The sequence below is a fragment of the Mastigoproctus giganteus genome, chromosome 11 (assembly GCF_048544385.1).
Source record: "Mastigoproctus giganteus isolate SK-2022 chromosome 11, ASM4854438v1, whole genome shotgun sequence".
NCBI lineage: Eukaryota > Metazoa > Arthropoda > Arachnida > Uropygi > Thelyphonidae > Mastigoproctus > Mastigoproctus giganteus.
In genome coordinates, this window is record NC_143585.1 from 1,025,279 (window position 1) to 1,048,082 (window position 22,804).

General features: G+C 42.2%; 1 protein-coding gene across 1 annotated transcript in view; it reads left to right on the plus strand.

Moving 5' to 3' along the window:
- The window catches only part of LOC150077636 (uncharacterized), a 179,192-nt gene that overhangs the window by 25,804 nt on the left and 130,584 nt on the right, over positions 1 to 22,804 (plus strand). The window contains exon 3 of the mRNA XM_090385179.1: positions 6,713 to 6,830. Within this exon, the coding sequence (XP_090241305.1) occupies positions 6,713 to 6,830 (118 nt within the window). The remainder of the gene's footprint in view (positions 1 to 6,712; positions 6,831 to 22,804) is intronic.

Here is a 22,804-nt window from a genome sequence, read left to right on the forward strand (position 1 = left end):
GTTTCGTCACATCACCCTCCCCTGTTAGCCTGCCGCAGCTGATGAGAGACCTTTGACGTACGTTTTTCGGCGTCTAAATTCTCGTGGAGCGGTACTGCGTTGCATCCATCAACGCGGAAGAATATGCGCTCGCGATGGTGTCTTGTTGTTCTCTTCGGTGTCTTATTTTTCAGTTTGGATCTGAACCTGTTTTCAGTTTGGATCTGCACCTGTAGCGCAGTTCAGTTTCTGTTTTTTTTGTGCAAAGAGCGTGAATCGACGTCTAAATTCAAAGGGCCCGATAAAAGTTTGTGATTTCATTATTTGTTGGTACTTTGTCGCTCTTTCCTCTTCTACAGCGCCTATCGGCAGATTTTGGAACTATTTTATTTATTTATTTTTTTATTATTATTTTTTATTTCTCCGGGATCCCGCTCCCCGTGCCTCGAACGGTTTTCACATTTTGGTGGAATTCCGCCAGGGACCAAATTCGCACCCGATTTCGATTCCACGGCCAGGCGTCGAAAATCTGTTGCGAAAGAACGATCGACGAGCGCTTTCTTTCGCTCGCGAACCTCATCCCCGTGCCGTTTCGTGTCCATCTATTCGACGCCGGCGCACTCTAAAAGTGCGTTTTCAACTCGACGATCGCTCGTAAATTTCCGGCTCATTCGTTTATTGCACGACCCCCGCAAAAACTGCTCCGATTTGTTCGCCCTCAGCGGTGCGTCACGGACCGTCGACACGTGCGGGGTTATTTCGTTTCCTGATCGGTCGGCAGCCGTTTTGGATTTCTAGTTCAGGTCGCTCGAGTGTGAAGGTCACTCGCGTGACTCAAATATTAAACGAATACCTTTCGTTATCGATAGGAACGCGCGTTAGGTAAGTCCCCCCAACAGCTGTTAGAGCACGAGCTCGCCAGGCGCGGACGTGTCCAGGAAGGATTCGATTGTAATGGGGAAATAAACGCGAAACACTCGTTTGTTAGTGCTCGTGCGATTTCCACAGACTTCGTGTCGTACAGCCGAAGGACTCGCATTCACTTTGGCGGGTGGTGGAGGACACTCCTACGCGATTGGACCCATCAACGAAGAAACCGATCCGCGCAATCTGCAGAAGTGCCGAAACCCCACCTGGGCCAGGGGGAGTACTTCGTTCAGCGTTCACGGACATCCAATTAACGACGCGCACGTAAGTGCAGCTCGTGTGGGGAGCAAATAAGAGCGGGTCCAGTGAGCGGCAATCACTGTCTTTCCCCATTGGGGGGGCACCTCCACGCAGCAACAGTTCGACGATTTCGATCAATTACGTAAAGTGGAACAGACGCAAGCGGCAATCGTGTAAAGTGGCAGAGTCGGGGATTGAGGGGCGAGGCATTTTGACGGGTGTCTGGCGAGGATGCGGTAGAATCGATGCAGCGTTCTCTCTTTCGTGGTAGACGCGAGACTTCCTGCGCATGTGCGAAGCGAAACACTGTAAAAGGATCCCCGTTAAACGGTGGACGGGTGCGTTAAGTGCACCTGAGAGGCGAGTCCACAAAGCACTGAGTTGGGAAAACCCCTGGTGCCGTTAGACCTTAAACACACACACACTTTACAGAGAAAGGTTCCAAAAGGGATGCGTAACTGTGGGGAAGGGGGGGAGGAATAAACGCGCATAACAGATAATGTAAGAAAAGCACCTTCTTTCTGTTTATAGAGAATAAATATATATATATGACATGTATTACATCATTATCACCCTCAGCCATTTTCAATCCAATGCCTCTCCAGCAACTTTCCAGTTCCTTCTGTTGTGAGCACTGGCCATCCATTTACTACCCACAAACTCACGAATTTCATCTATCCATCTCCGCCTTTGTCTTCCAGGTTTTCTTCTAGCTCCTCTTGGGTACCATTCTGTTATTTTCTTAGTCCATCTGTCATCATGTCTTCGAGCTAGGTGTCCTGCCCAAGACCATTTTAGTTCTTTAGTTTTGATAAGAATGTCCTTTACTTGAGTTTGCTGGCCAATCCACGCGTTTCTCTTCTTATCTAACAGTCTGATTCCCAATATAATTCGTTCCATTCTTCGCTGTGTAGTTCTCAGCTTCTCTTCCATTCTTTTGTTGAGTGCCCAAGTTTCACTTCCATAAGTCATGGTGGGGAGTATACATTGGTTCATTATTTTACGTTTCAGACAAACTGGGATATTGCTCTTGAGTATGTGACTATATTTCCTGAATGCTATCCATCCAAGATTTATTCTTCTCTTGACTTCCAGCCATTTATTATTATTACAGCTGATAAATTGTCCCAGGTAGGTACATACGTGCATCCCACAATGAAAGGTGGCGAAAGCCCCTTTCCACCAGGTTAACCTATTTTGGCGAAGAACATCAAAAATCTTGGCAAAAAACATGTGCCACGGATTTTACCACCGCCAAAACAAGGCAGCTGTCGTTCCCTTTTGCCCTTCTCTAGACCCGGGTCTACGTTGTCTCTTTTTGCCGAATGCACAAGTCCCGCACACAACCGAATGCAGCTCAATACCAGTGGATGCCGACAAGTGAGTTACTGGTGGAGAACTTCCACAAATTATCCTCACTACCACAGAGAAACAGTAATTATTAAAAAGATATACACAAAACTTGTTTTCATTAAGAAACTTAAATTTGCTGTTAATTAAGAAAAACATAAAATCAAAAGAAGTGCATTTTCTTATGCACTTCTTATTTTTCCTTCCACAAAAATAAGAGTAGAACTGTACTCTAGCCCTAATGACTAGAATGAGTACAATGAACTGACACACTAGTCAGACTTTTGTGGATTTACTGGATGATTGTTTTCTACATCAGCATGTTCGAGAGGCAACGAGAGAGAGAGAGAGAGTAATCCTCTTGATCTGGTTATCAGCAGTGATCATTCATGTATTAGGAATTTGCAGATAAAAGAACCACTAGGTGGCAGTGATCACAGTGTACTGATGTGGGATTTACTTAATGATTTAATTACCATCAGGGGTTAAAGAAAGGGTTTTTGCTTCCGTAAAGGGGAGTACAGTGGTCTCAGACAGTTTTTAAATTCTGTACAGTGGGATCAACTGATGATGTTACCAACAGTAAATTCCAAGTGGGAAGCATTCAAAGAATTAATCGTGGAAGCTACTAGACTTTATATACCGATTAAGAAATATCGTTCAAGGTTTAGGCCTAAATGGTTATCAAATGAACTAATGAGACTCGTGACAGAGTAGAAAAATGCATGGGATGCATATAAATTATCAAGCGACTCCGAAGCCTATGGCAGATATAAGCTAGTCTGTAATCAGGTCACAAAGGAGGTTTGGCAGGCGAAGGCGGATTACGAGAAATCTTTGGCAAAACATGCTAAGAAAAACATCAAGGATTTATTTACTTATATAAACTCTAAAGGAAGGGGATGAATCAGATTGGTCCACTTGACATCGATGGTTCGACTGTTGATGATCCTGCTCAGATAGCAAACAAACTGAATGAGTATTTTGCATCTACATTCACACGTGAGGAATCATTACAGTTTGAAAATGGAAGAAGGTTATCAAATTGTAGCAGTGTGCTTAATGATTTTGTAATAACTGAGAGCAAAGTGGAGGAGAAATTGCTGAAGTTAAACATAAGAAAGGCACCTGAAGCACAATTAGTAAAGGGGGATAGAAGGTGACACGAGTAGTTACAGACCAGTTAGTTTAACTTCTGTTCCGGGTAAAATAATGGAGTCACTGGTTAAAGATGCATTGCAGAATCATCTAGACAACACTGCAGCAATAGTTCAGACACAGCATGGGTTTGTTAAGGGAAAGTCTTGTCTGACAAATTTGATAGGATATTATGATGTAGTTACAAAGGAACTGGATGCAAAAAATAATTTTGATATCATATATTTGGATTTCAGGAAAGCTTTTGACACTGTTGCGCATGGAAGACTACTGTACAAATTGGAGCAGAATGGTATTAAGGGTAAGTTGCTACAATGGATAAAAGGATGGTTAAGTGGGAGAAGACAGAGGGTGGTAATCAATGGGTGCTGCTCTTCGTGGACTAATGTTATTAGTGGAGTCCCACAGGGTTCGGTGTTGGGTCCACTGTTGTTTTGTATATTTATCCTTGATGTTGATGGGTATATCAGGCTTAGTGTCGAAGTTTGCAGATGATACAAAGGTTGGCAGGGTTGATAATGACAGTAATGGCAGTGTGCTACTGCAACAGGATCTAGAAAATTTGGGCAGATGGGTTAAGAAGTGGCAACTGAAGTTTAACCTTGACAAATGCAAAGTACTGCATATGGGTAGAAGTAACCCAAGAGAAACGTACCAACTGTGTGGTACTACACTTAAGGTAGTAGAAAATGAAAAAGACCTGGGAGTAATTGTGCAGGCAGATATGAAGTTTTCTGAGCAATGCAGACAGGCTGCCAGAACAAGTTATGGGGGGTATTGTTAATGATATATAGGAATTTTGCTAGCAGTGAAAAGGAGGTGATTGTCCCTTTTATAAGGCAATGGTCAGGTCACGCCTTGAGTACTGCGTACAGGTCTGGAGGCCTCATTTTAGGAAGGATGTAGATTTACTTGATCGTGTACAGAGAAGGGCAACAAGATTGGTGAGGGGAATGAAGGGATCCTCTTACCAAGAGAGGCTTCAGTTCTGCAAATTGCAGTGGCTGGAGACTAGGCACCTGCGTGGTGATCTGATTGAGGTATATAAGGCCTTGAATGGTTTGAGCATGCTCAATGCTCATGGGATTCTTCCTCTCGCTCAGAATAATCACCTGAGAGGGCATAAATTCAAATTGAGGAAGGACAGATGTAGAATAGATGTGCGGAAATTTGCCTTTAGCCAGCGGGTGGTTAATTGCTGGAACAAACTTCCATCTGTCGTCGTGGAAGTTGATAGGTTGAATAAATTTAAGGAGGAACTGGACCGGCATTTGGAGGGAATGGTGTGATTTTTTTTTTTTTCTTTTTTTGGCTGATGGTGCATAAGCTCATACACTTGCTTTCTTGCATCACATGCTATTGCTACTACTAATAATAATAATAACAATTATACGCAGTCTCTGTATTTCTGAAAACCAGGAAAACAATATATAATTGAATTACATATAATGCACAATTAACAACACTTTCTAGTCTGTCCTCTGGAACTTTCAAACCTGTCCGCAAGCACGATGAGATAGCTATTAAATGTTTCTACTAAACCTTTGTTTCATGGAAACTAATCTTTAAAATAACAATTGACATAAATCTTGTCAGTTGTGAGTCCTTAGCTGAGCCCTCAATATGAAAACTGTTCTTGAGAATGTTCTCAGGTAGGTATGACTCCACGTTTTCAATTACTACTCCTTCGTGATTATATCCCTTTCTGTGGCACTCTTGTTCAATATTACTTTTGCTTTAACCGTATTCATCTTTAGTTCGAAATCCGATTGTAACCTGTGGTACCTGACTTTGGTTTGAATGCTTAAATTTAACGGTATTTGCCAAGAAGAAACTGAGTTAATTCGAAAGTATACTGCTACTCTGGATGTGCATGGCATGCAGAAGTAGTGCTCCACGTCTTGCAGCAGTGGGGATTTCCCCAACTGTGCGATGTAATTATCATTAATATCAGTTTATTTCCATAGAAATGACCCTTCGCAGCTATCGAGCTAGAGGACACGGGTTACACGATGATAATATTCAGTAAATATTGGCATACTATTTACAATCCACGTTCCAGGATACTCGTGTTGAATTGATACAATACGTGTCCTAAAACGTCATCTGATTTCATAAATACATAATCGTAGATACATAAAAATAACAATAAGCGGATAATATTCGGAAGGGAAGTTATATCATCTACAGTTTGACAGGGGCATACATATCTGCCAGAGAAGTGGATCTGTGCGTTTTCTCCTTGCAGAGCTTCTGACAGTCAATGGATAACCCGTTAAATATTTCCACGGAATTAAATGGAAACGTGTTATCCAGGGAGGTCATGCTGCGCAGCTTGGATCTGAATGGCAGTGCGCTGGTACGAGTTCTATTACGACCTGACGGTATAGCAATGATGTCCCAGATATCAGATGAGCTTCATTTTCCGGAGAGAAGCTGGGCGAAGATCACGAGGTTCCTGGAGATTATATGATGCTTCCAAGGCAGCATATTTAGATTAGAGAACAGACAGATTTTGAGATTGTAGGTCGTAGGCACGCGACATTATTTAGACATTTTAAAACCCAGTATTCCGGGGATAGGAATCTGATTTGGTAAGATGGGTTTGCAGAGGACCATATCGTTGACACGGTACAATGGAACTGGGGTTATACAACAAAGAACATCGTTGATGATGAGATGCGGATTATGCAAGTTGGAGATATCCTGTTTCACTGACCAAATAGCTGCGTATGTTTTTTTTTTTTTTCGAGTGGCATTAAAATGAGGCAAGGACGTAATGTCCCAAAGGAGACCCACATTCTTATGGATTTGGGGCTCATTTGGATGACTTTTTTAATTAGGGAGTTCTCAATCACGATGTTCACATCGTTTATATTTCTCGTTTTGGTGTTAGTAAGTTGGGCCTGTTGGGATTATTACTTTGAACATTATTACGGGAATTATTTCTTTGAATTAATTTTGTTTGCTGAAATTGGCCTGAACTGTAACGCATGCGTACTAACTCGTTCCTTTCCATTCCAGAATTGCGAATTTGATTTCTTTTCTGTATTTCCAGGGTGTTGCCCACCACGACGCTGCTCGAACTGAGGGACGAGATCCGTGCCCAGCTGGGGCGCGACCCGGTTCTTTCCGAATTCGTGTTCGTCCGCGCAGTAGGCAGGAACTTCACGCAGGTAAGCGACGACTCATTTAATCGATTCCATTAATTTGACTCATCCCTCACCTTCTCTTTATCACCCTCCCCTGCCCTGCCCCCCTCTCCTCTCCCCTCCACGCTCTGATTGCTGCTCCTAATGAGAGAAGGTTTGGTGGGGCCGACAAGTGACGCCCAACTGTGTTGTTCTCCGAATTAAATCGAACCGCTTTCCTCAGCCGTGCGTGATGACACTTTTCCACGGAAACTTCGTCGCGATCTCGACTTTTTAAGGGGGGGGAGAAGCGTGCATCGAGAATTGTGATTCTTGAAGTCGGGGGTGGGGGCTCAACTTTCCATAAAGAGATTTTTCGCAATCATTCTTTTATTGTTATCGTTACACGGCGACACCCCTTAAACATCGCGAGCGAAACAAGAAAGAATCGACCAATCAGAAACCGAGCTGAACAAGTCCGAAATAGTTGAAACAAGTAAAAGATTCTTTTGAAGGCCAAAAAAGAAATTATTATATTATTATCTGTTTATTGCTCCGCTCAAGAACACCCCCTGGACAGCGGTAATTTTTATTGGGGGGTGATATTTATTATTATTAACTTTGATTTCACCCCCTGTACAGCTGGTGGACTAGAAGGGTGTACAGAGAATTAGTAAAACATATTTAGATTTATAAAAACATAATTAGAAAAACAAAATACGTTAAAAGGACAATTATAATTATTATCATCAGTTTATTTCTTTTTAAGTTTAAGTGTATTAACAGGAGGGAGATAACTTAGCTTTGAACATCAATACGCAACAAAATTAAGCTCGCAATATGAATTCAGTTACCCTCTCTTAACTACATAATACAGTATCGGTGTGGATTCACCACAGTTTAGCCATAAATTTCAACTGCATTTGTAGCCCAAAAAGGGCATCGTTTTAATTGCATCTCATATTATGGGCGCCTTCACAACGAGATAGCTGGTATTGCACTACTTCAAATAAATAACGCTTCTCTACTAGAGAAGACTACTGTTATTTATTTTTATTGGATAGTGAAGTGCACTGTGGTGTATCTCCACCGATATTATACTTAATTACCTAAACCCGTAAGAAATTAAGCCTCGTGCAGTTCGTCCTCTAGTTACACTCTATAAAAAAGACAGCCAAAGTGTTCAAGTACAGGACTTCCCGAAAGTATGCGGCCATAGATGGCACGCTATGGACTGTAGGTGGAATGTCGCGATCGTGTCAGGATTCGCTGTAGGCAAAGGCTTCCATTATGTCGCTCTCTTGGATGGATACTCGATGCCGAGGGGAAATCTATCCCATTAGTCCAGCGATCTCCAAAGTTGGGTGCGCGAGATAATCCGCAATAAATCAATATTTATTAATTACGAAGACTTCAGTTTAAAGCGTTTAACGCGGTAGAGACACGTAAAAGGGATGCCAGAAACCAGTTATCCAAAGGCTGTCCTGGAATGGGTACCTCCTGGAAGAAGGAGAAGAGGAAGAGAGGACTTGGATGGATGGAATACGGGACTGCGTGACAGCCCGAGGCTTAACCGACCAAGACACCTTGAACCGCATTTTATGGCGGGAAGAAATTCGTACCAAAAAATGAACTGGTAGGGTGAGGAAGCCCATTGTAAATGGAATCACTCCTCTTGAAGAAAAGACTTTAGTTTTTCGAAACGTAATTGGAGATAAAAATTATGTTTTTTAATACTTCAATATGTGGCTTTCTTTGATCATGCTGTCGGTTTCGCCCAAGTCCGAAACGAAACAACCACGGGCTCGCTTCGGGCTCGCAGTATAACTTACACACACCCTCGTTTAACTTGCCGAACAAATGAAGATCAATCAAACCAATGATTTTATAAATGTGATTTCAGATGTAATGCCTTCCACGCAAATGATTTATAAATAAAAAAAATCATTAAACTTGTTATATATTTAATCTTTTTATCCCTGGGTGCGCGCTACTCCTTTTAAGTAAAACAGCCTCATTCTCAACAGCTTCAATTCGCCCCCAATAAATTCTTTCTCTCTGTGGCTATCTCTGAATGGCTTGTCTGCTAACCCCTCGAAGCGCAAAGTTATCTCTTTCTCATCCGGCAGATTTCCACAACTAATAAATACGGAGTATAGTATTAACTCTGTGATCATCGAAAGGTGTGACCAAGTTAACGACTTGGGATTCTCTTCTCCAGCAGTGCTAAATTCGATGCTCATGTCCTTAAAATCACCAGCAAAGCATTCAAAACACTGGGATTGATCAAACGGAACACATACAAGTTCAAAAACTACAGATATGCGGTTATCCTTTATAAAACTATTGTTCTGCCAATCCTTGAATTCAGTTCACCCATCTGGAATCCTCACACAAAGACTTTAACTAACAAAATTGAAGCAGTCCAGAAAAACTTTGTCCGTTACCTTACGTACAGCAATCCTCTATTCTATCACTCACTCAGTGTATTATGAATCGCTGTGTGATTACTTTCATCTGAGGCCTCTGTGCACCAGAAGAGTTACTGCTGACATCGCCCTTCTAGCCAAAGTAATCACTTGAATTTATGAAGCATCTGATATCCTGAGTAAAATAAACTTCAATGCTCCTTGTAGACAAGTCAGGAACCTTACACATTGACTCTTCCACCACGGACTTTATGAAGTTCAGTCCACTGAACAGAATCAGCAAATGAGCAAATGACTCTCTCATTGACTTCTTTGACAACTCCCAATTACTGATGAACTCCATCCACAAGTTTGCCTCTTCTCTTAAACTGCAAAGTGACTAGCTCACATCTAATTATTGTAGTTTATGTGTTTTATTATTTTTCTATTCTCTAACTAATTAATTTATTATTTGTTTTACCGGTAACTTAACTTAATGCAATCCTCTTTTGAACACGTGATTTTAATTTTAAATCTATATCAATGTTTATCTTCCTGTTGGATTTCATAATTTTGTTACTGTGTTCATTGTTCTGATCTTCATGGTTACCTGTTGCGTATCTTGTTATTAATACAAATAAAATAAGGGTGCGCCATCAGAAAAGTTTGCAGATCACTGGATTAGTCAGTAGTATGGCAAGAGTGACGAAGTTCTTTACGAGGATCCAAAGGTTACTGCGGGGTCCAGGGGCATGTGAAGCCGCATGCGTGCTTAGCCTGAAAGGAACACTATTTATTGACACGCACGAAATTTGTGGGATGCGGAAGTGGTCCAAATTAAGAGAGAGAGAGAAAGAGAGAGAGAGAGAGATGAGATCATATCTTTCAAAACACGTGCGCTTCAATAATAAATGGAAAGAGAACAGAATTACGAAATGAAGTGCTGATGACGAGAGTACCGTTGAATGCGGGCACTCGTGCACATGAGAGTTAAGGATAAAAGACGCTTCGAAGGCATTTAATCCGTTTGAAGCGGATCTTTTAAGTGTTAAGAAAACAATTTAAATTCTTTCATCTACTCTAAACTACTTCAACTATTCGTTGTATTTGAAATTTCATTTATTCGGTTTAATTCTTACTTCAATCTTGAATAAAATTCAGTCAAACAAATGTCCTGGCGATGACCTGATTGACAACATATTTATCAAACACTTTTATGACCTAAGGCCCAAAGTTCTACTTAAATTATTCAACAACTGCTTAAATACTGGAACGTTTCCCAAACCATGGAAACACGCCATTCTTAAGATTTTACATAAACCTGGTAAGCCACTAGATAATGCCAGATCCTACCGCCCCATGGCCTTGCTCTCTCACCTGGGAAAAGTGTTAGAGAGATTAATCGCCAATAAAATAACCACACTGCAGGGAGCCACAAGCTCCACATCCTCTCTTCAATACGGATTTAAGCAAGGGCTTGGATGCGAAGACGCCTTATTAGAACTCCACTACCTCATTGATTGCTTCACTTCCAAGTACGTTATGGCAATCTTTATCGATTTTGAGGGCGCTTTTGATACTTTATGGTGGGAGAGTGCCCTCAGTAGATTCCGTTCCAATCACTGTTCTCTTCAGCTTTATAAACTTGTTAAAAACTAATTTGCTGATCGTCATCACTAAAAGCACGAAGATTAACAGATCTGTCTCCCGTGGGTGCCCCCAAGGATCAATCTTCGGTCCCTTGATTTGGAACCTAGTGCTCGATGATTGGCTGCTTAGGACGACTGAATTCCAAAAGGTACAACAACTTGCGTATGCAGATGACATTATCATTTTAGTGAATGGAAACTCAAGATCTGAATTAGAACTCTGTGCCAATAAAGTACTCTTTGAACTATCGTCCTGGTCCTCTAAGAACAAATTAAAATTATCCCCAACCAAATCGAAGATCATGATTTTTAAACACAAATTAGACTATCGCAGACCACCAGTTGTAAAACGTGACAAGAAATCACTTCCACTTGTCCGAAGCACCAAATTTTTAGGAGTCATCATCGACGACCACTTTTCCTTTACTGCGCATATTCAACATCTGTCCGTCAAAGTTAAGAGTTTTACCGCAATGCTGCTCCAAATTACCAGACAAGACTGGGGATTGAACACTAAACCCTACATCTATTTTATAATGCTGCCATAATCCCAATTACAACCTATGCTGCCAGCCTTGGTTTAGACGTACTGCACTCAAAACAGTACAAACCAAGTTATCCACTATTCAACGTTGCTTTCTCCTCAGCCTACTTCACGTTTGCCGAACAGTATCAACTCCAGCTTTACAGACTCTTGCAGGCACCATACCACTTGACTTGCATGTTGTGTTTAGAGGGCTTTGCTTTTACATCCGCAAAGGCATTTCTGTGGAATTTCAGGGAATCATTGTTAACCCTCAGACTGATCCCAAAACTGAGCGAACCAGATGCTGGAATTTGTTAGTGAATACCTGGCGGAATAGATGGAATTCTACCGAAAAAGGAGCTATCACCAAAAACTTCGTTCCCGACGTAACTGCACTACTTGCATCATCCACCAGAAAATGGTTTTCACCCTCACTGTTTACCTCCTACATACTAACTGGGCATGGTTCGCTTAACGCAAAACTCTACCAATTCAGACTTTCCAATACAGTCTCCTGTCGATGTGGGCTACCGGAAGACTCTCCTCACGTACGTTTTGAATGCTCCATTTACGAGTATCTAAGATCGGCTCTTAAGGCAACAGTACCAAACTTGTGTCCCGGAGGTGAGAAGATACTCATTTCTGTCAACTTCCAGGCCCTTCTGCAATGCTGCTTTTAAATCTCAGGAAGGCCCTCAACCTCAATGTTAATTCGAGAAATGAAACTGAAAATGCATCATAAATCATAATACAAGTGTGTGTTGCTTCCTCCTCTGCCGTCGTGATGACGTCATATACAAAATTGTTGCGGCTTTCAAGAACACGCAAAGATTTTAAGAGATGCTGCACTTCTCTGTCTCATCCTATATCAAGACTCTCTTCAACTAAATCCTTCCTCTGCTCAGTGATACCGTCATCTACCTGAGACTTCCGACACCACTCCAGTTTTACAGAATTCAGAATTATATCTAGAACTTGTTCCTGCCGATCATGATTGAATGACATTACTACTTCTGTTTGACAATACACCTTTTCTCTTTGTGGACCACTTTGGGCAGCACTGGATAAAGACGTGGGCAAGAAATGGATGAAGATTTTATTTATTTATTTTTTATGTTTTATTATTATTTATTTTTTTGTTTTTATGTATATATATATATTTTTTTATTGTTATTTATTTATTTTTTTATTATTATTTTTTACTTTATTATGCATCCTTATTCCTTCGTCTTCTGCTGTCCTCTCTCCTGGGAACGACTGTGTTGTTGCCGGCTTTCTGGCGCGGGGTTCTTTTGAATGGCTCCAAACTACGTGTAGCAAGGCTGCCGTAACCTTGTGGTCAGGCGCGCGGGTGCATAAGTACACGTGCCTTGAATGACCGGGGTTCAAGCCCGTGATTGCTGAATACGGTGCTGTTTCTTGTATTCTGTGTATCGTGTGAACTCCTCTGACCGTTTGGTCGTCTCGGAGTATAAACAGAATTTTTTTTTTTATTTATCTTTGGAATTTCAGTGCGTGACTGTTGAGGTTGACCGTGGTTTATGCGTAGTCGTGGCCCACCTCCCCGTGGTATGGACGGACACTGGGCAGGCTTCCAGGTGATCGCCTGCCTGGTGACAAAGAGTCCAGAAACAACTGAACATTTCTGGCCTGTTACAGTGTTCTCTGACCATCACAGTGTACAAAGGCGGAGTTGAAGTTTCGTTCAGGTGCCATTCTACATACCAATCATGCACGGTCTGTTCTAAATTTGGGCACACGCCCTCCCTCCTGAGAGGGGCCGTCTCGGAAGGGGAGGCCGCGCAAATGGCGGGTGCACTCGGACACGGGCGGGACGAATTTTTTCGGACGGACACGTTACTGTCCAAACGGAAGATGTCACTTCAAATTCCTCCCACTCCTCCCCACCTCCTCGTTGCGATTCTTTCGGCGACGCTGTCGGATAGCACGATGCACGAGCAATCCGTCCTCATCCGCCCTAATTTTTAAAAGGGGCGAAATGCCCCCTCTCGTGTGCTTGAAAACTTCTACTCTGTAACGTGCAGCGGCACTGAACAACAAATTGACATCCGGAGGAGAAAGAAGAGCGCGTGGGATTTCATCGCAAAAATCAGTTACAGATGCGTTCGTTGAGATGCGCACCCCCCTTCCTCCCCCCAAAAAAACGATGGCTGAAAGCGGACCCAAGAAGGGAAAGTTGGAATTTTAATTACGAAAGGCAAAAATTAAAAAGAGGAAATCTTTTTTAATTGCGATGTCGGAGGAGAGGAGAGGAGGGGGGTCAGTCTTTCTCTCACTCAACTTAAAAAAAATTAAATCGCCGGTTCCATTTCGTCGATCGCATTTTTAGAAAAACGAAATTTTGAGAGGAATTTCGAAGTTGATTCTTCTTTTGGGGGGGCTCCCAAAAGTCGTTTCTTTTACTGCACTCCACCCACCGTTTCTTTCCCTTCTTTCGCTCCATTCCATCACGTGACCAATGTAGATGCATCGCGGTTCCTCTTTGCAGCCCTCTTCATTCACAAATCAGCCCCTGCACAAACCAAGTTTTTTTTTCAATTAATGATAGGGACCAATTGGTGTCACTCAAATATTTACTGCCTTCGCCCCCCACACATATTTACTGCCTTCGCCTCCCTCACATAACGCTTGGCCCATTTGGACGGGTCTCACTAAAGGAGAGAGGGGGAGGAGACAGGGAAGGACAAAAAGGTAGTCGGGTACGGCGCCCAGTGGAGAAACACGAACAGATCCGATGAGCACAACGGGTGGAATTCCCCCCACCCACTTGGCTCCCCATCCACGGTGACCAAGTCACGCGCTTCTCAATGCCCCGTCGCTTTTCAAGCGCACTCGTACGAGAAAACGGCGCTGGCGAATTGCGCAACGTCGGAAGGGCCGATTTTATCGCCTCCAAACTCGTCCGCCTGCCCCCCCACTCGTCAGCCCGCCCGCAACTTCGCTTCGATTTTCATTATCCGGAAATACCCCCCCCACCGCGCCGAAGTGTGGGTCGTGCACGGAATCGATTTATTCGCCCGTCGAGCGACCGGCGGGGATTTCTGCTGCCGCTCAGTCAGCGTCTTTAGCGGGAAATTGCCGAGAAAAGTGGTAAGATAGGGGTTGCCCCGTGGTGGGGGAGGGGACGCGGGTGCACCCGAACTCAACAGAAATGTTTTTTTTTTCTTTTTTGTGGTTTCCGCAATAAAGGAAGTTATTTTTAAACCGGAAGTGTTGTGAGGACGAAGCCGCGCAATTCACAATCGATGAACTTCAACCTATCACAGCGATATAAATCGATCATCCCGCGCATAACGCATCTCCTTCTCGAGCAGCAATTCGTGCCCGTTTCCGTTGTAATTTAAATGTCGCGAAATCTTGAAAAGGGGTTTCGGAACATAAACGAATGTTTCGTAATGGGGGAGGCAGCGATGTTTTTCTCATTTTTAAAAGTAGAAAGAAATAAGAGAAAGATTTGAAACGAACTCTTCGCTCATAGCAATTTGTTTTTGCCGAAACGAAGTGCGTCTGCTGGAAGATCGATCTTTGGTACCCCTCTTCCTCGCCTCGTTGGCAACGCGCTTCGCAACTAACAAGTGCGAATGCATTCGCTCGTCTGTGCGAGGTTCCATCGGCGCAAACTTTCTGTTCCTCCGCCATTTTTTGGTTCGTACCCCGTCAAAGAATGAAAGTTGCGTTTCTGGAACTTGTTGGAATCGATCTCTACTTCCGATTGATTCAGGGCGTGCAGCTCGAGGAAGACGATGTCTTAACACCTTTCACAAATAAATGATTTGCCCCCCTTAGCTCCGTCACCAATCTTGTTGCCCTTTTCTGTACCCGTTCCAGCAGCTCTACATCCTTCTTGAAATGAGGCCTCCAGGCCTGTATACAGTACTCTAGGTGTGGCCTGACCATTGCCTTATACAAGGGGATAATCACCTCTTTATCCCTGCTGGAAAAATTCCTGTATATCATTGACAATACTCCATGAGCTACTCTTGCAGCCCGTCTGCACTGCTCAGAGAACTTCATATCTGCCTGCACAACCACCCCCAAGTCTCTTTCATTCTCTACCACTGTCAGTGTAGTACCACAGAGTTGATACGTTGCTCTGGGGTTGCTGTTTCCCATATGTAGTACTTTACATTTGTCAATGTTAAACTTCATTTGCCACCTCGAAGCCCATCTGCTCAACCTTTCCAGATCCTGTTGCAGCAGCATAGTATCAGTAGTGTCTTTAACAACCCTGCCAACCTTGTTATCGTCTGCAAACTTGGACATTAAGCCCGATATACCATCATCAATATCATTTATAAATACAGAAAACAATAACGGACCCAACACTGAACCCTGAGGGACTCCACTAATAAATAAATAAATTTTCCGTTTATACTCCGGGACGACCAAACGGTCAGAGGAGTTTGCATGATAAATTGAATACAAGAAACAGCACCGTATTCAGCAGGCACGGGCTTGAACCACGGTCGCTCAAGGCACGTGTACTTAGGCAGCCGCGCGCCTGACCACTAGGCTACGGCAGCCTATTAGTACTTTGCAATGTTTGACTTCGCCTGTTTATTAATTTCGATCCCTACAACAGATGTAGACATGTACCAGTATCTTATGTAGGACGGCACCTGAACGAAAGTTCAACTCCGTCTTTGTACACTGTGATGGTTACAGAAAGCACTGTAACAGGCCAGAAATGTGTGTAACGTTATGTTCGTGCAGTGTGTGTGTTCTGGCCGTTTTGTCACCAGGCAGGCGATCACCTGGAAAGCCTGCCCAGTGTACATCTGCACCTCGAGGAGGTAGGCCACAACTGCGCAAGAACCATGGCCAACCTCAACAGTCACGTACTGAATGTCCAAAGAGGGTTTCGAGCCATTCAAAAGAACCCCGCGCCAGCAAGCCGGCAACAGCGCACACACACACACACACACACACACACACACATTCCCAGGAGAGAAGACAGCAGAAGACGAAGAAAATAAGGATGACAATAGCATAAAGTGAAAAAAAAAATAATAATATAATAATAAAAATATATATAAATTAATAAAAAATAAAAAAATATATAAAAAATATATGTATAAAATAAAAAAAAAGAGAAAAAAAAGTAAAATAAAATCTTTATCCATTTCTTGCCCACATCTGTATGCAGTGCTGGCCAAAGTGGTCCACAAAGAGAAAAGGTGTATTGTCAAACAGAAGTTGTAATGTCATTCAATCATGATCGGCAGGAACAAGTTCTAGATATAATTCTGAATTCTGTTAATCTGGAGTGGTGTCAGAAGTGGATGTCTTGAGAAAGAATGAGTCAGAGAAGTGCAGCAGCTCTTAAAACCTTTGCGTGTTCTTGAAAGACACAACAATTTTGTATATGACGTCATAAGGACGACGAGGCAGCGCACGGTTGTATTATGATTTATGATGCATTTTCAGTTTCATTTCTTGAATTCACATTGAGCTTGAGATAGGAGTTGAAGGGTGGCAATATCAAGACATAGAAGCTGAATTTGTTGATTATTATATACGCGGACAGATCTGTGACATGACGGGGAAGCTTCACCATTGAATAAGAGCTACCACACCTACATGGCTGCGACAGGTTTGTCACACTGGCAGCTTAAATTTATTGTCTTCAGCCGAAAAAGAAGCCTCAATAACGAGGCCACTTACGTCGACCCATGGCACGATGACTGGTGATGATGGTTTCGCTCTTTGCGACTACTGATTTACCCAAAAGGAACCCAACTGATATTTGACAAAGTGTTCAGATCCACCACCATCTAGTGTTCCTTGTGTTTCTAAAGTAGAATGCAACCACCAATGGAGGTTTGTTGTTACTCCAGCGCTAAATCTATATTTTGGGGTTAACGCCAGTTACTAAATTATTATAAAGCTCGTGCAGTCTGTCCACACTTCGATCAAAACTTAACCGGCGGATATAATTCTAGTTTGGGGTACTTTCGTTACGATAAGGATGCCGTTCGTATTTATCGCCTTAAGAACGAACCTTCTTTGCCCTCGATTCAATATTGTCCGTCGACTCTTCAATAAATTAACGAAGAAGCACTTCTTGATGGACGGAACAACTTGGACACTCATTGAGAAGAAGGAAGAAAATACCATCTCTTTGGCTTTTCCATGCGCCATCTGCAATGAAAGTCAAAACCTTTCTCGGGGAAATGCTAAGAAGATATCGATTTATTTTATTGCGTTCTAAATTATTACGGTTAATAAATAAATGAGAACTTACAGATGCTCAATTCTTCCTCCTACGTATTATTAATATTTGAGGAATGAACAGAGTTGCCTTTTATTCGGTCAGTGCGATTTATTTTAATGCCAACTGTTGTGACGCGAGTAAATTACAAATAATTTAAAATTCATTATGCGTTCCTCACTATTGACATACAGGAGGTGCAACACCCCAGGATCACAATGGTGAACCCCAACCCGACCCCGGAAATATCAAAACCCCCGTGCAACCTTTAGTGAAGGAAGATATTTTGTGATAAACGCGAATTTGAAATACCATTAAAAAGAGATAAAAGAATGAATTTAAAAAGAGACAAAAGAATGAATTTAAAATGCACTAAAAATGCCTCCATTTCTTAAACGGACTGAAAGTGTTGGACAAGTGTCGAGTTCACAGGGTGGAATGAAACTAACGAAACGTATGTGTTTTAGGAATCTTATAAATAGGAGATTAGTCTTTGGTACGCATGCGTTCGAATGCCCAGGAATCAGATATGAGAAATGTTTTTTTGTAATTTCATTTCTAAAGTTTCGGCAATCGATAACTTTGTATAATTATGTCGAATATTTAAAATTTTGGCTTTATTAAAGAGGAATGTCCGGTTTTCATTTATCGAATGGAACGCTAGTTCCGACGCATTCGCGCGTGATGCACGGACCGATGCTTCGTGTCGCTTACCCCTCGAGTTTAAAATACATCCGGTAGATTCGATGTAAGAATAATCGCAATCCTTACACGAAATGTGTGTTTGTTCGGAAGTCTTGTGATAGCACCGTGTGATCTTTGAGTGTAATTTAAGGACCGGTTTTGCATTTCTAAAGAGGTTGATAATTTGTCAACCTCTTTGTTGAACACTATACCAGTGTTCAACGTTCGGCATTGAAATAACATTTTTTATTAATCCTGTCATTATGTTTGTTGTTGATTATTTTGTCTCTAATTTAAAGCTATTTGTTAATCGGGTATCCTCTATTTAGGAACCTATTCTTCACTTCTATTTCTATCTGTAGGGCAAGTTGTGTGGAAAAGTATTTGAATGCATTTAAGAACTGGTTGAACGCGATCGACCTTTTATATGTGTATGGGTGGTAGATACTATTGTGTAGGAACATCCCTGTATTCGTGGGCTTACGGTAAATACTGAAATTAATATTTTCGCTCTCCCTCTTAATGTAAAACGCGGATCAGAAACGTTTTCATCGCGTACAAAATGAAAACGAAAATGCGACTCGCCATTTCGACAGCGACGCGTCCGATTTCGTTTAAAGTGGCGTTCTTTTCGCAACCTCCAATCAGATTGCGCGGAATGGTTTTCGGAAAAAAAAAACATTTCCACGCGATTCGTGAGTTTTTAGAGTTTATAACGGCGAGGAAGGTTACGTTCAATCTACTCGAGGGGTGACTTTCGTACTTTAAAGGTTCCGTTAAAAATTAGCCGCACGCGCAGATGGGGACAACGATTATAAACAGCTTCGATCGAAGTCGCTAGATGGCGGGGCAGAAAGCAAACCGGAAGGAAGCGATAACACGTCCATGTGCCGTTTCCGGTTTATTATTTTTTCTTCCGAACGGCCAAATGCGAGCGAGAAGAGCGAGGCGAACGAATATCGAATGGACACGCGCTCCATCGTGAAATCGAATTTCTCTTTTTATTCGCCCTGTCGTTAAAGTGAACGAAGTAAAGCGAACGGGAGACGAAAGAACGAATCTAAATTGAAAGATCGGTTCAAATTATTCCCAAGAAATCCATAAACCAAAAAGAACTTTTTTGACTTTCTTCCGAGCCTCACTTAACGCGAAAATCGATTATTTGCGAAAGGATTTTTTCCGACTACTTACGGGCCAGTGGCGGTAATTATTATCGAAGGGCCGTCCGTCCTCTTCGTCAATAAACGATTCGTTATCGCTTGGAACCACCTGCCACGTCTCCAAACACGAATTTTGCGCTCGGAAAAATTAATGGCGGATCGAGGGAATTGCCGCCCCGATTGTAATTTGCGGAGGACACTCCGGCGCGAAGCTTCTTCTAAACAACCCCACCGGAAAGAACAAACAAATGTAGTCAACGAACGGCATATTTACCCGTAATAAATAAAGTACACCAACCCCAACGTGGACGCGCACTTCAATCAAAGTCCCGAATATTCGAAGAGCAGTCGGTGTTTCTGGTGATGCGGATTCGGACAGACAGCCCTTCCTCCACAGATGGAGATCATCGGGTCCCACACCTCGGCAGTGTCAGTCGTGCCAGCGAGAAGTGTAATAACAAACACAAGGGTTATCAGACACTCGATGCCTCTCGTTGTCGTTAGCAATTTGGAACCGTCCATGGTGGTTGCGATTTTCCAGATGACTCGGAGTCATCTGGAAAATCAAACGGAGTAAAATAAAAAGAAAAAATAAAGAAATGTCCGTCCACTCTGTTTAAGCCACTCCTTCGCTTAATGAAACTGTTGTTTGACAGTGGACTCCGTCCCGCTCAACTGAAAAAAGGACGAATTACTTATCCATATTTTATGTTACGCTCGTTGGAACTGTGACATAACAGCAAAAAGGAAGGGGAACACATAAACCGAGGCTTTTTAGTGAGGGGGGGCGAGTGTTCCCTTTCAAAAAGATATCAGATAACAACAAAAACAGTTGTGCAATTATTCTCCAACGGAATAAATCATAAATACATCGGACACGTTTCTAGATTTCATTACAGATTATTGTTTGGTCCCTAATCAATTTTACAAATTGGAACTACGAAAGGATGAAAGAACGCGTACAATTTCAAAAGCTTTCTTGGGAAATATTCCAGCTTATTTGCATAATTTACAAATTCGTAATGCCGCTGTGTTTTGAACGTTCTGGAGTGGAATGGAAAGCTATTCGAATTAAGTGAACTGGCATTTTCGATATTTTCAAGAAGATTATTCCACGTTTTAGCGTATCTGAATTTTACGTTTTTCTCTCCTACAGCTTTTCTGAGAAGTTTCCGGTTTGCTTCGTTTCTAAAATTGTACGACGCTTCTTCTGTTCTTACGAAAAAGGGATCTAAACAGTGGGGGATTGTTACCCCGATTTACAAAAAAAGGCCGACCCAACAACTACAGACCAGTTTGTCAATTGAACACACTCTCAAAGATAGTCGAATCCATTGCAATGATGCTGCCATTTAACTTTATGAATCTTAACCTGTCGGATTTCTCTCCCGGATTTATCAAGGGTCGTTCCACCTGCACCAAGATGATCTCTTTTGCCTCGAATATATCCCAGGCGCATGGCGAAGGAGGGCAAATCGACACCATCTCCCTTGACTTAAGCAAAGCCTTCGACAATCAGTAACATCTTTATTGTAGGCATTGAATACACGATTGCAACAACATCCACAACAGCCATAATACCTTATACAGGAAAAATTACATAAAACGTATAATTACATATTTTACATTTAAAATTAATGTTAACATCGGAAATGAAAGAAGAACATGAAAAGACGATGGCAGTCACTCGGCTGAAGACAAAAGCTGGTCCCTGATGATGCGTCTTTGTAGCATTTGTCCTCTATCCACTCCTTGTAGTCCTCATCCATCTCCTGGACGTTGTGGAGCGTATCCATGGCCAGGAATATATCCTGAGCCTCCACGCTACAGACTGCAGAGAGGAGAGGGCTCTTAAGGGTTTTGGGGAGATTCTTCAATTGCACATCTGCCAAGAACTTGGAAGTACTTCATCAAAAATTAATTAATAAACTGGATCGTTATGGTATCAGAGGACAGGCCCTTGACTAGATAGCAAACCACTTGGAGGGGAAGAGAAATGTCGGTGACTTTTAAAGGCAAAATCTCACATCCTTTTAAACCGGAAATGAGTGTCCCACAGAGATCATCCTTGGACTCGCTGCTATTCCTGATCTACGCGAAAGACCTCTCAAGTACTCTCGGAGAATACCAAATTAAGATCAACATATTTGCGGGCGAAATAAAAATTTACAAAGCTATTTGCGATACCGACGACGTACCATTCTTAACGAAGATTGGCAACGAGTAATTAAGGGTCTGAAGGAGAATGAAGGGTTGTCAATGAAAATAAGTGTGAGCTTTAGTTTTGCCAATGTACACAAAAAACCGCAAACTTAACTTCTTGCATCAACAACAAAAAAGTTAGTTCTGTCAAAAATTTGGGAACTTTCATCAAAGAATCAATTCCTTTGATGTCCCCGTAGTAGTAGTAGTGGCATGTGATGCAAGAAAGCAAATGTACGAGTTTACGTAGCATAAGCACAAAAAAAAAAAAAAAAAAAAAAAAAAAATACAAAACAATCCCCTCTAAATGTTTGTCCAATTCCTCCTTAAATTTATTTAAACTATCAACTTCCATCTGTCTAACCTAAATTTACTCTAAGTTATTACAAGGTTATAGAAGAAATCTAGCTTACTGCTAGAGTTGAATACACCTCTGGCATTCCCCTCGCTGAATAACTCCTCATGTGTGAGTGTCGATGCAAAATATTCATTCAGTTTGTTAGCTACCTCAGCAGGATCATCAACAGTTGACCCATCGATGTCAAGTGGACCAATCGGATTCATCCCCTTCCTTTTAGAGTTTATATAAGCACTTGTGTATATAAACTTCTCAAACATTGTGAGGGCAGCCAGCACAAAACTGGGATTTCTTAAAACAGTTAGCGGCAATTGGGACTATTCATATTTCTTTCAAAGTTTATGTTAGGCCAGTGCAGACAGTCTACAAGAGTAGCTCGTGGTGTCTTGTCAATGATATACATCAGTGAGTCACGTGCTGATCGACCGTCTTGTAACCTATCTACTGCAGATAGGTCTGGAGCTAAACATATCTGAATCAGCCCAAATCACATTTACAAAAAAGAGAATCAAAAACGACATCACAACGGAGTGCAGATAAGGAAAGTGAAGTCTCACACCGACTTCGGCTTCACTTGGGACGAGGGCCGGCCTCACTTTTCAAAACCATTTTTCGACCATGAAAACTAAGACTTTTTCGGCGATGTGGGCAATTCGAGAAGAGCTGAAAGGGGTTACTGAACGTAGATGTAGTCGGAGGATACGTCCAAAGGTTTCTACAATCCATTGTGATCACGTGTGGGCATCACCAATCTGGTCTTCTGCCCCAACGTCGTACATAAACAGATCCGTGGCAGTCGA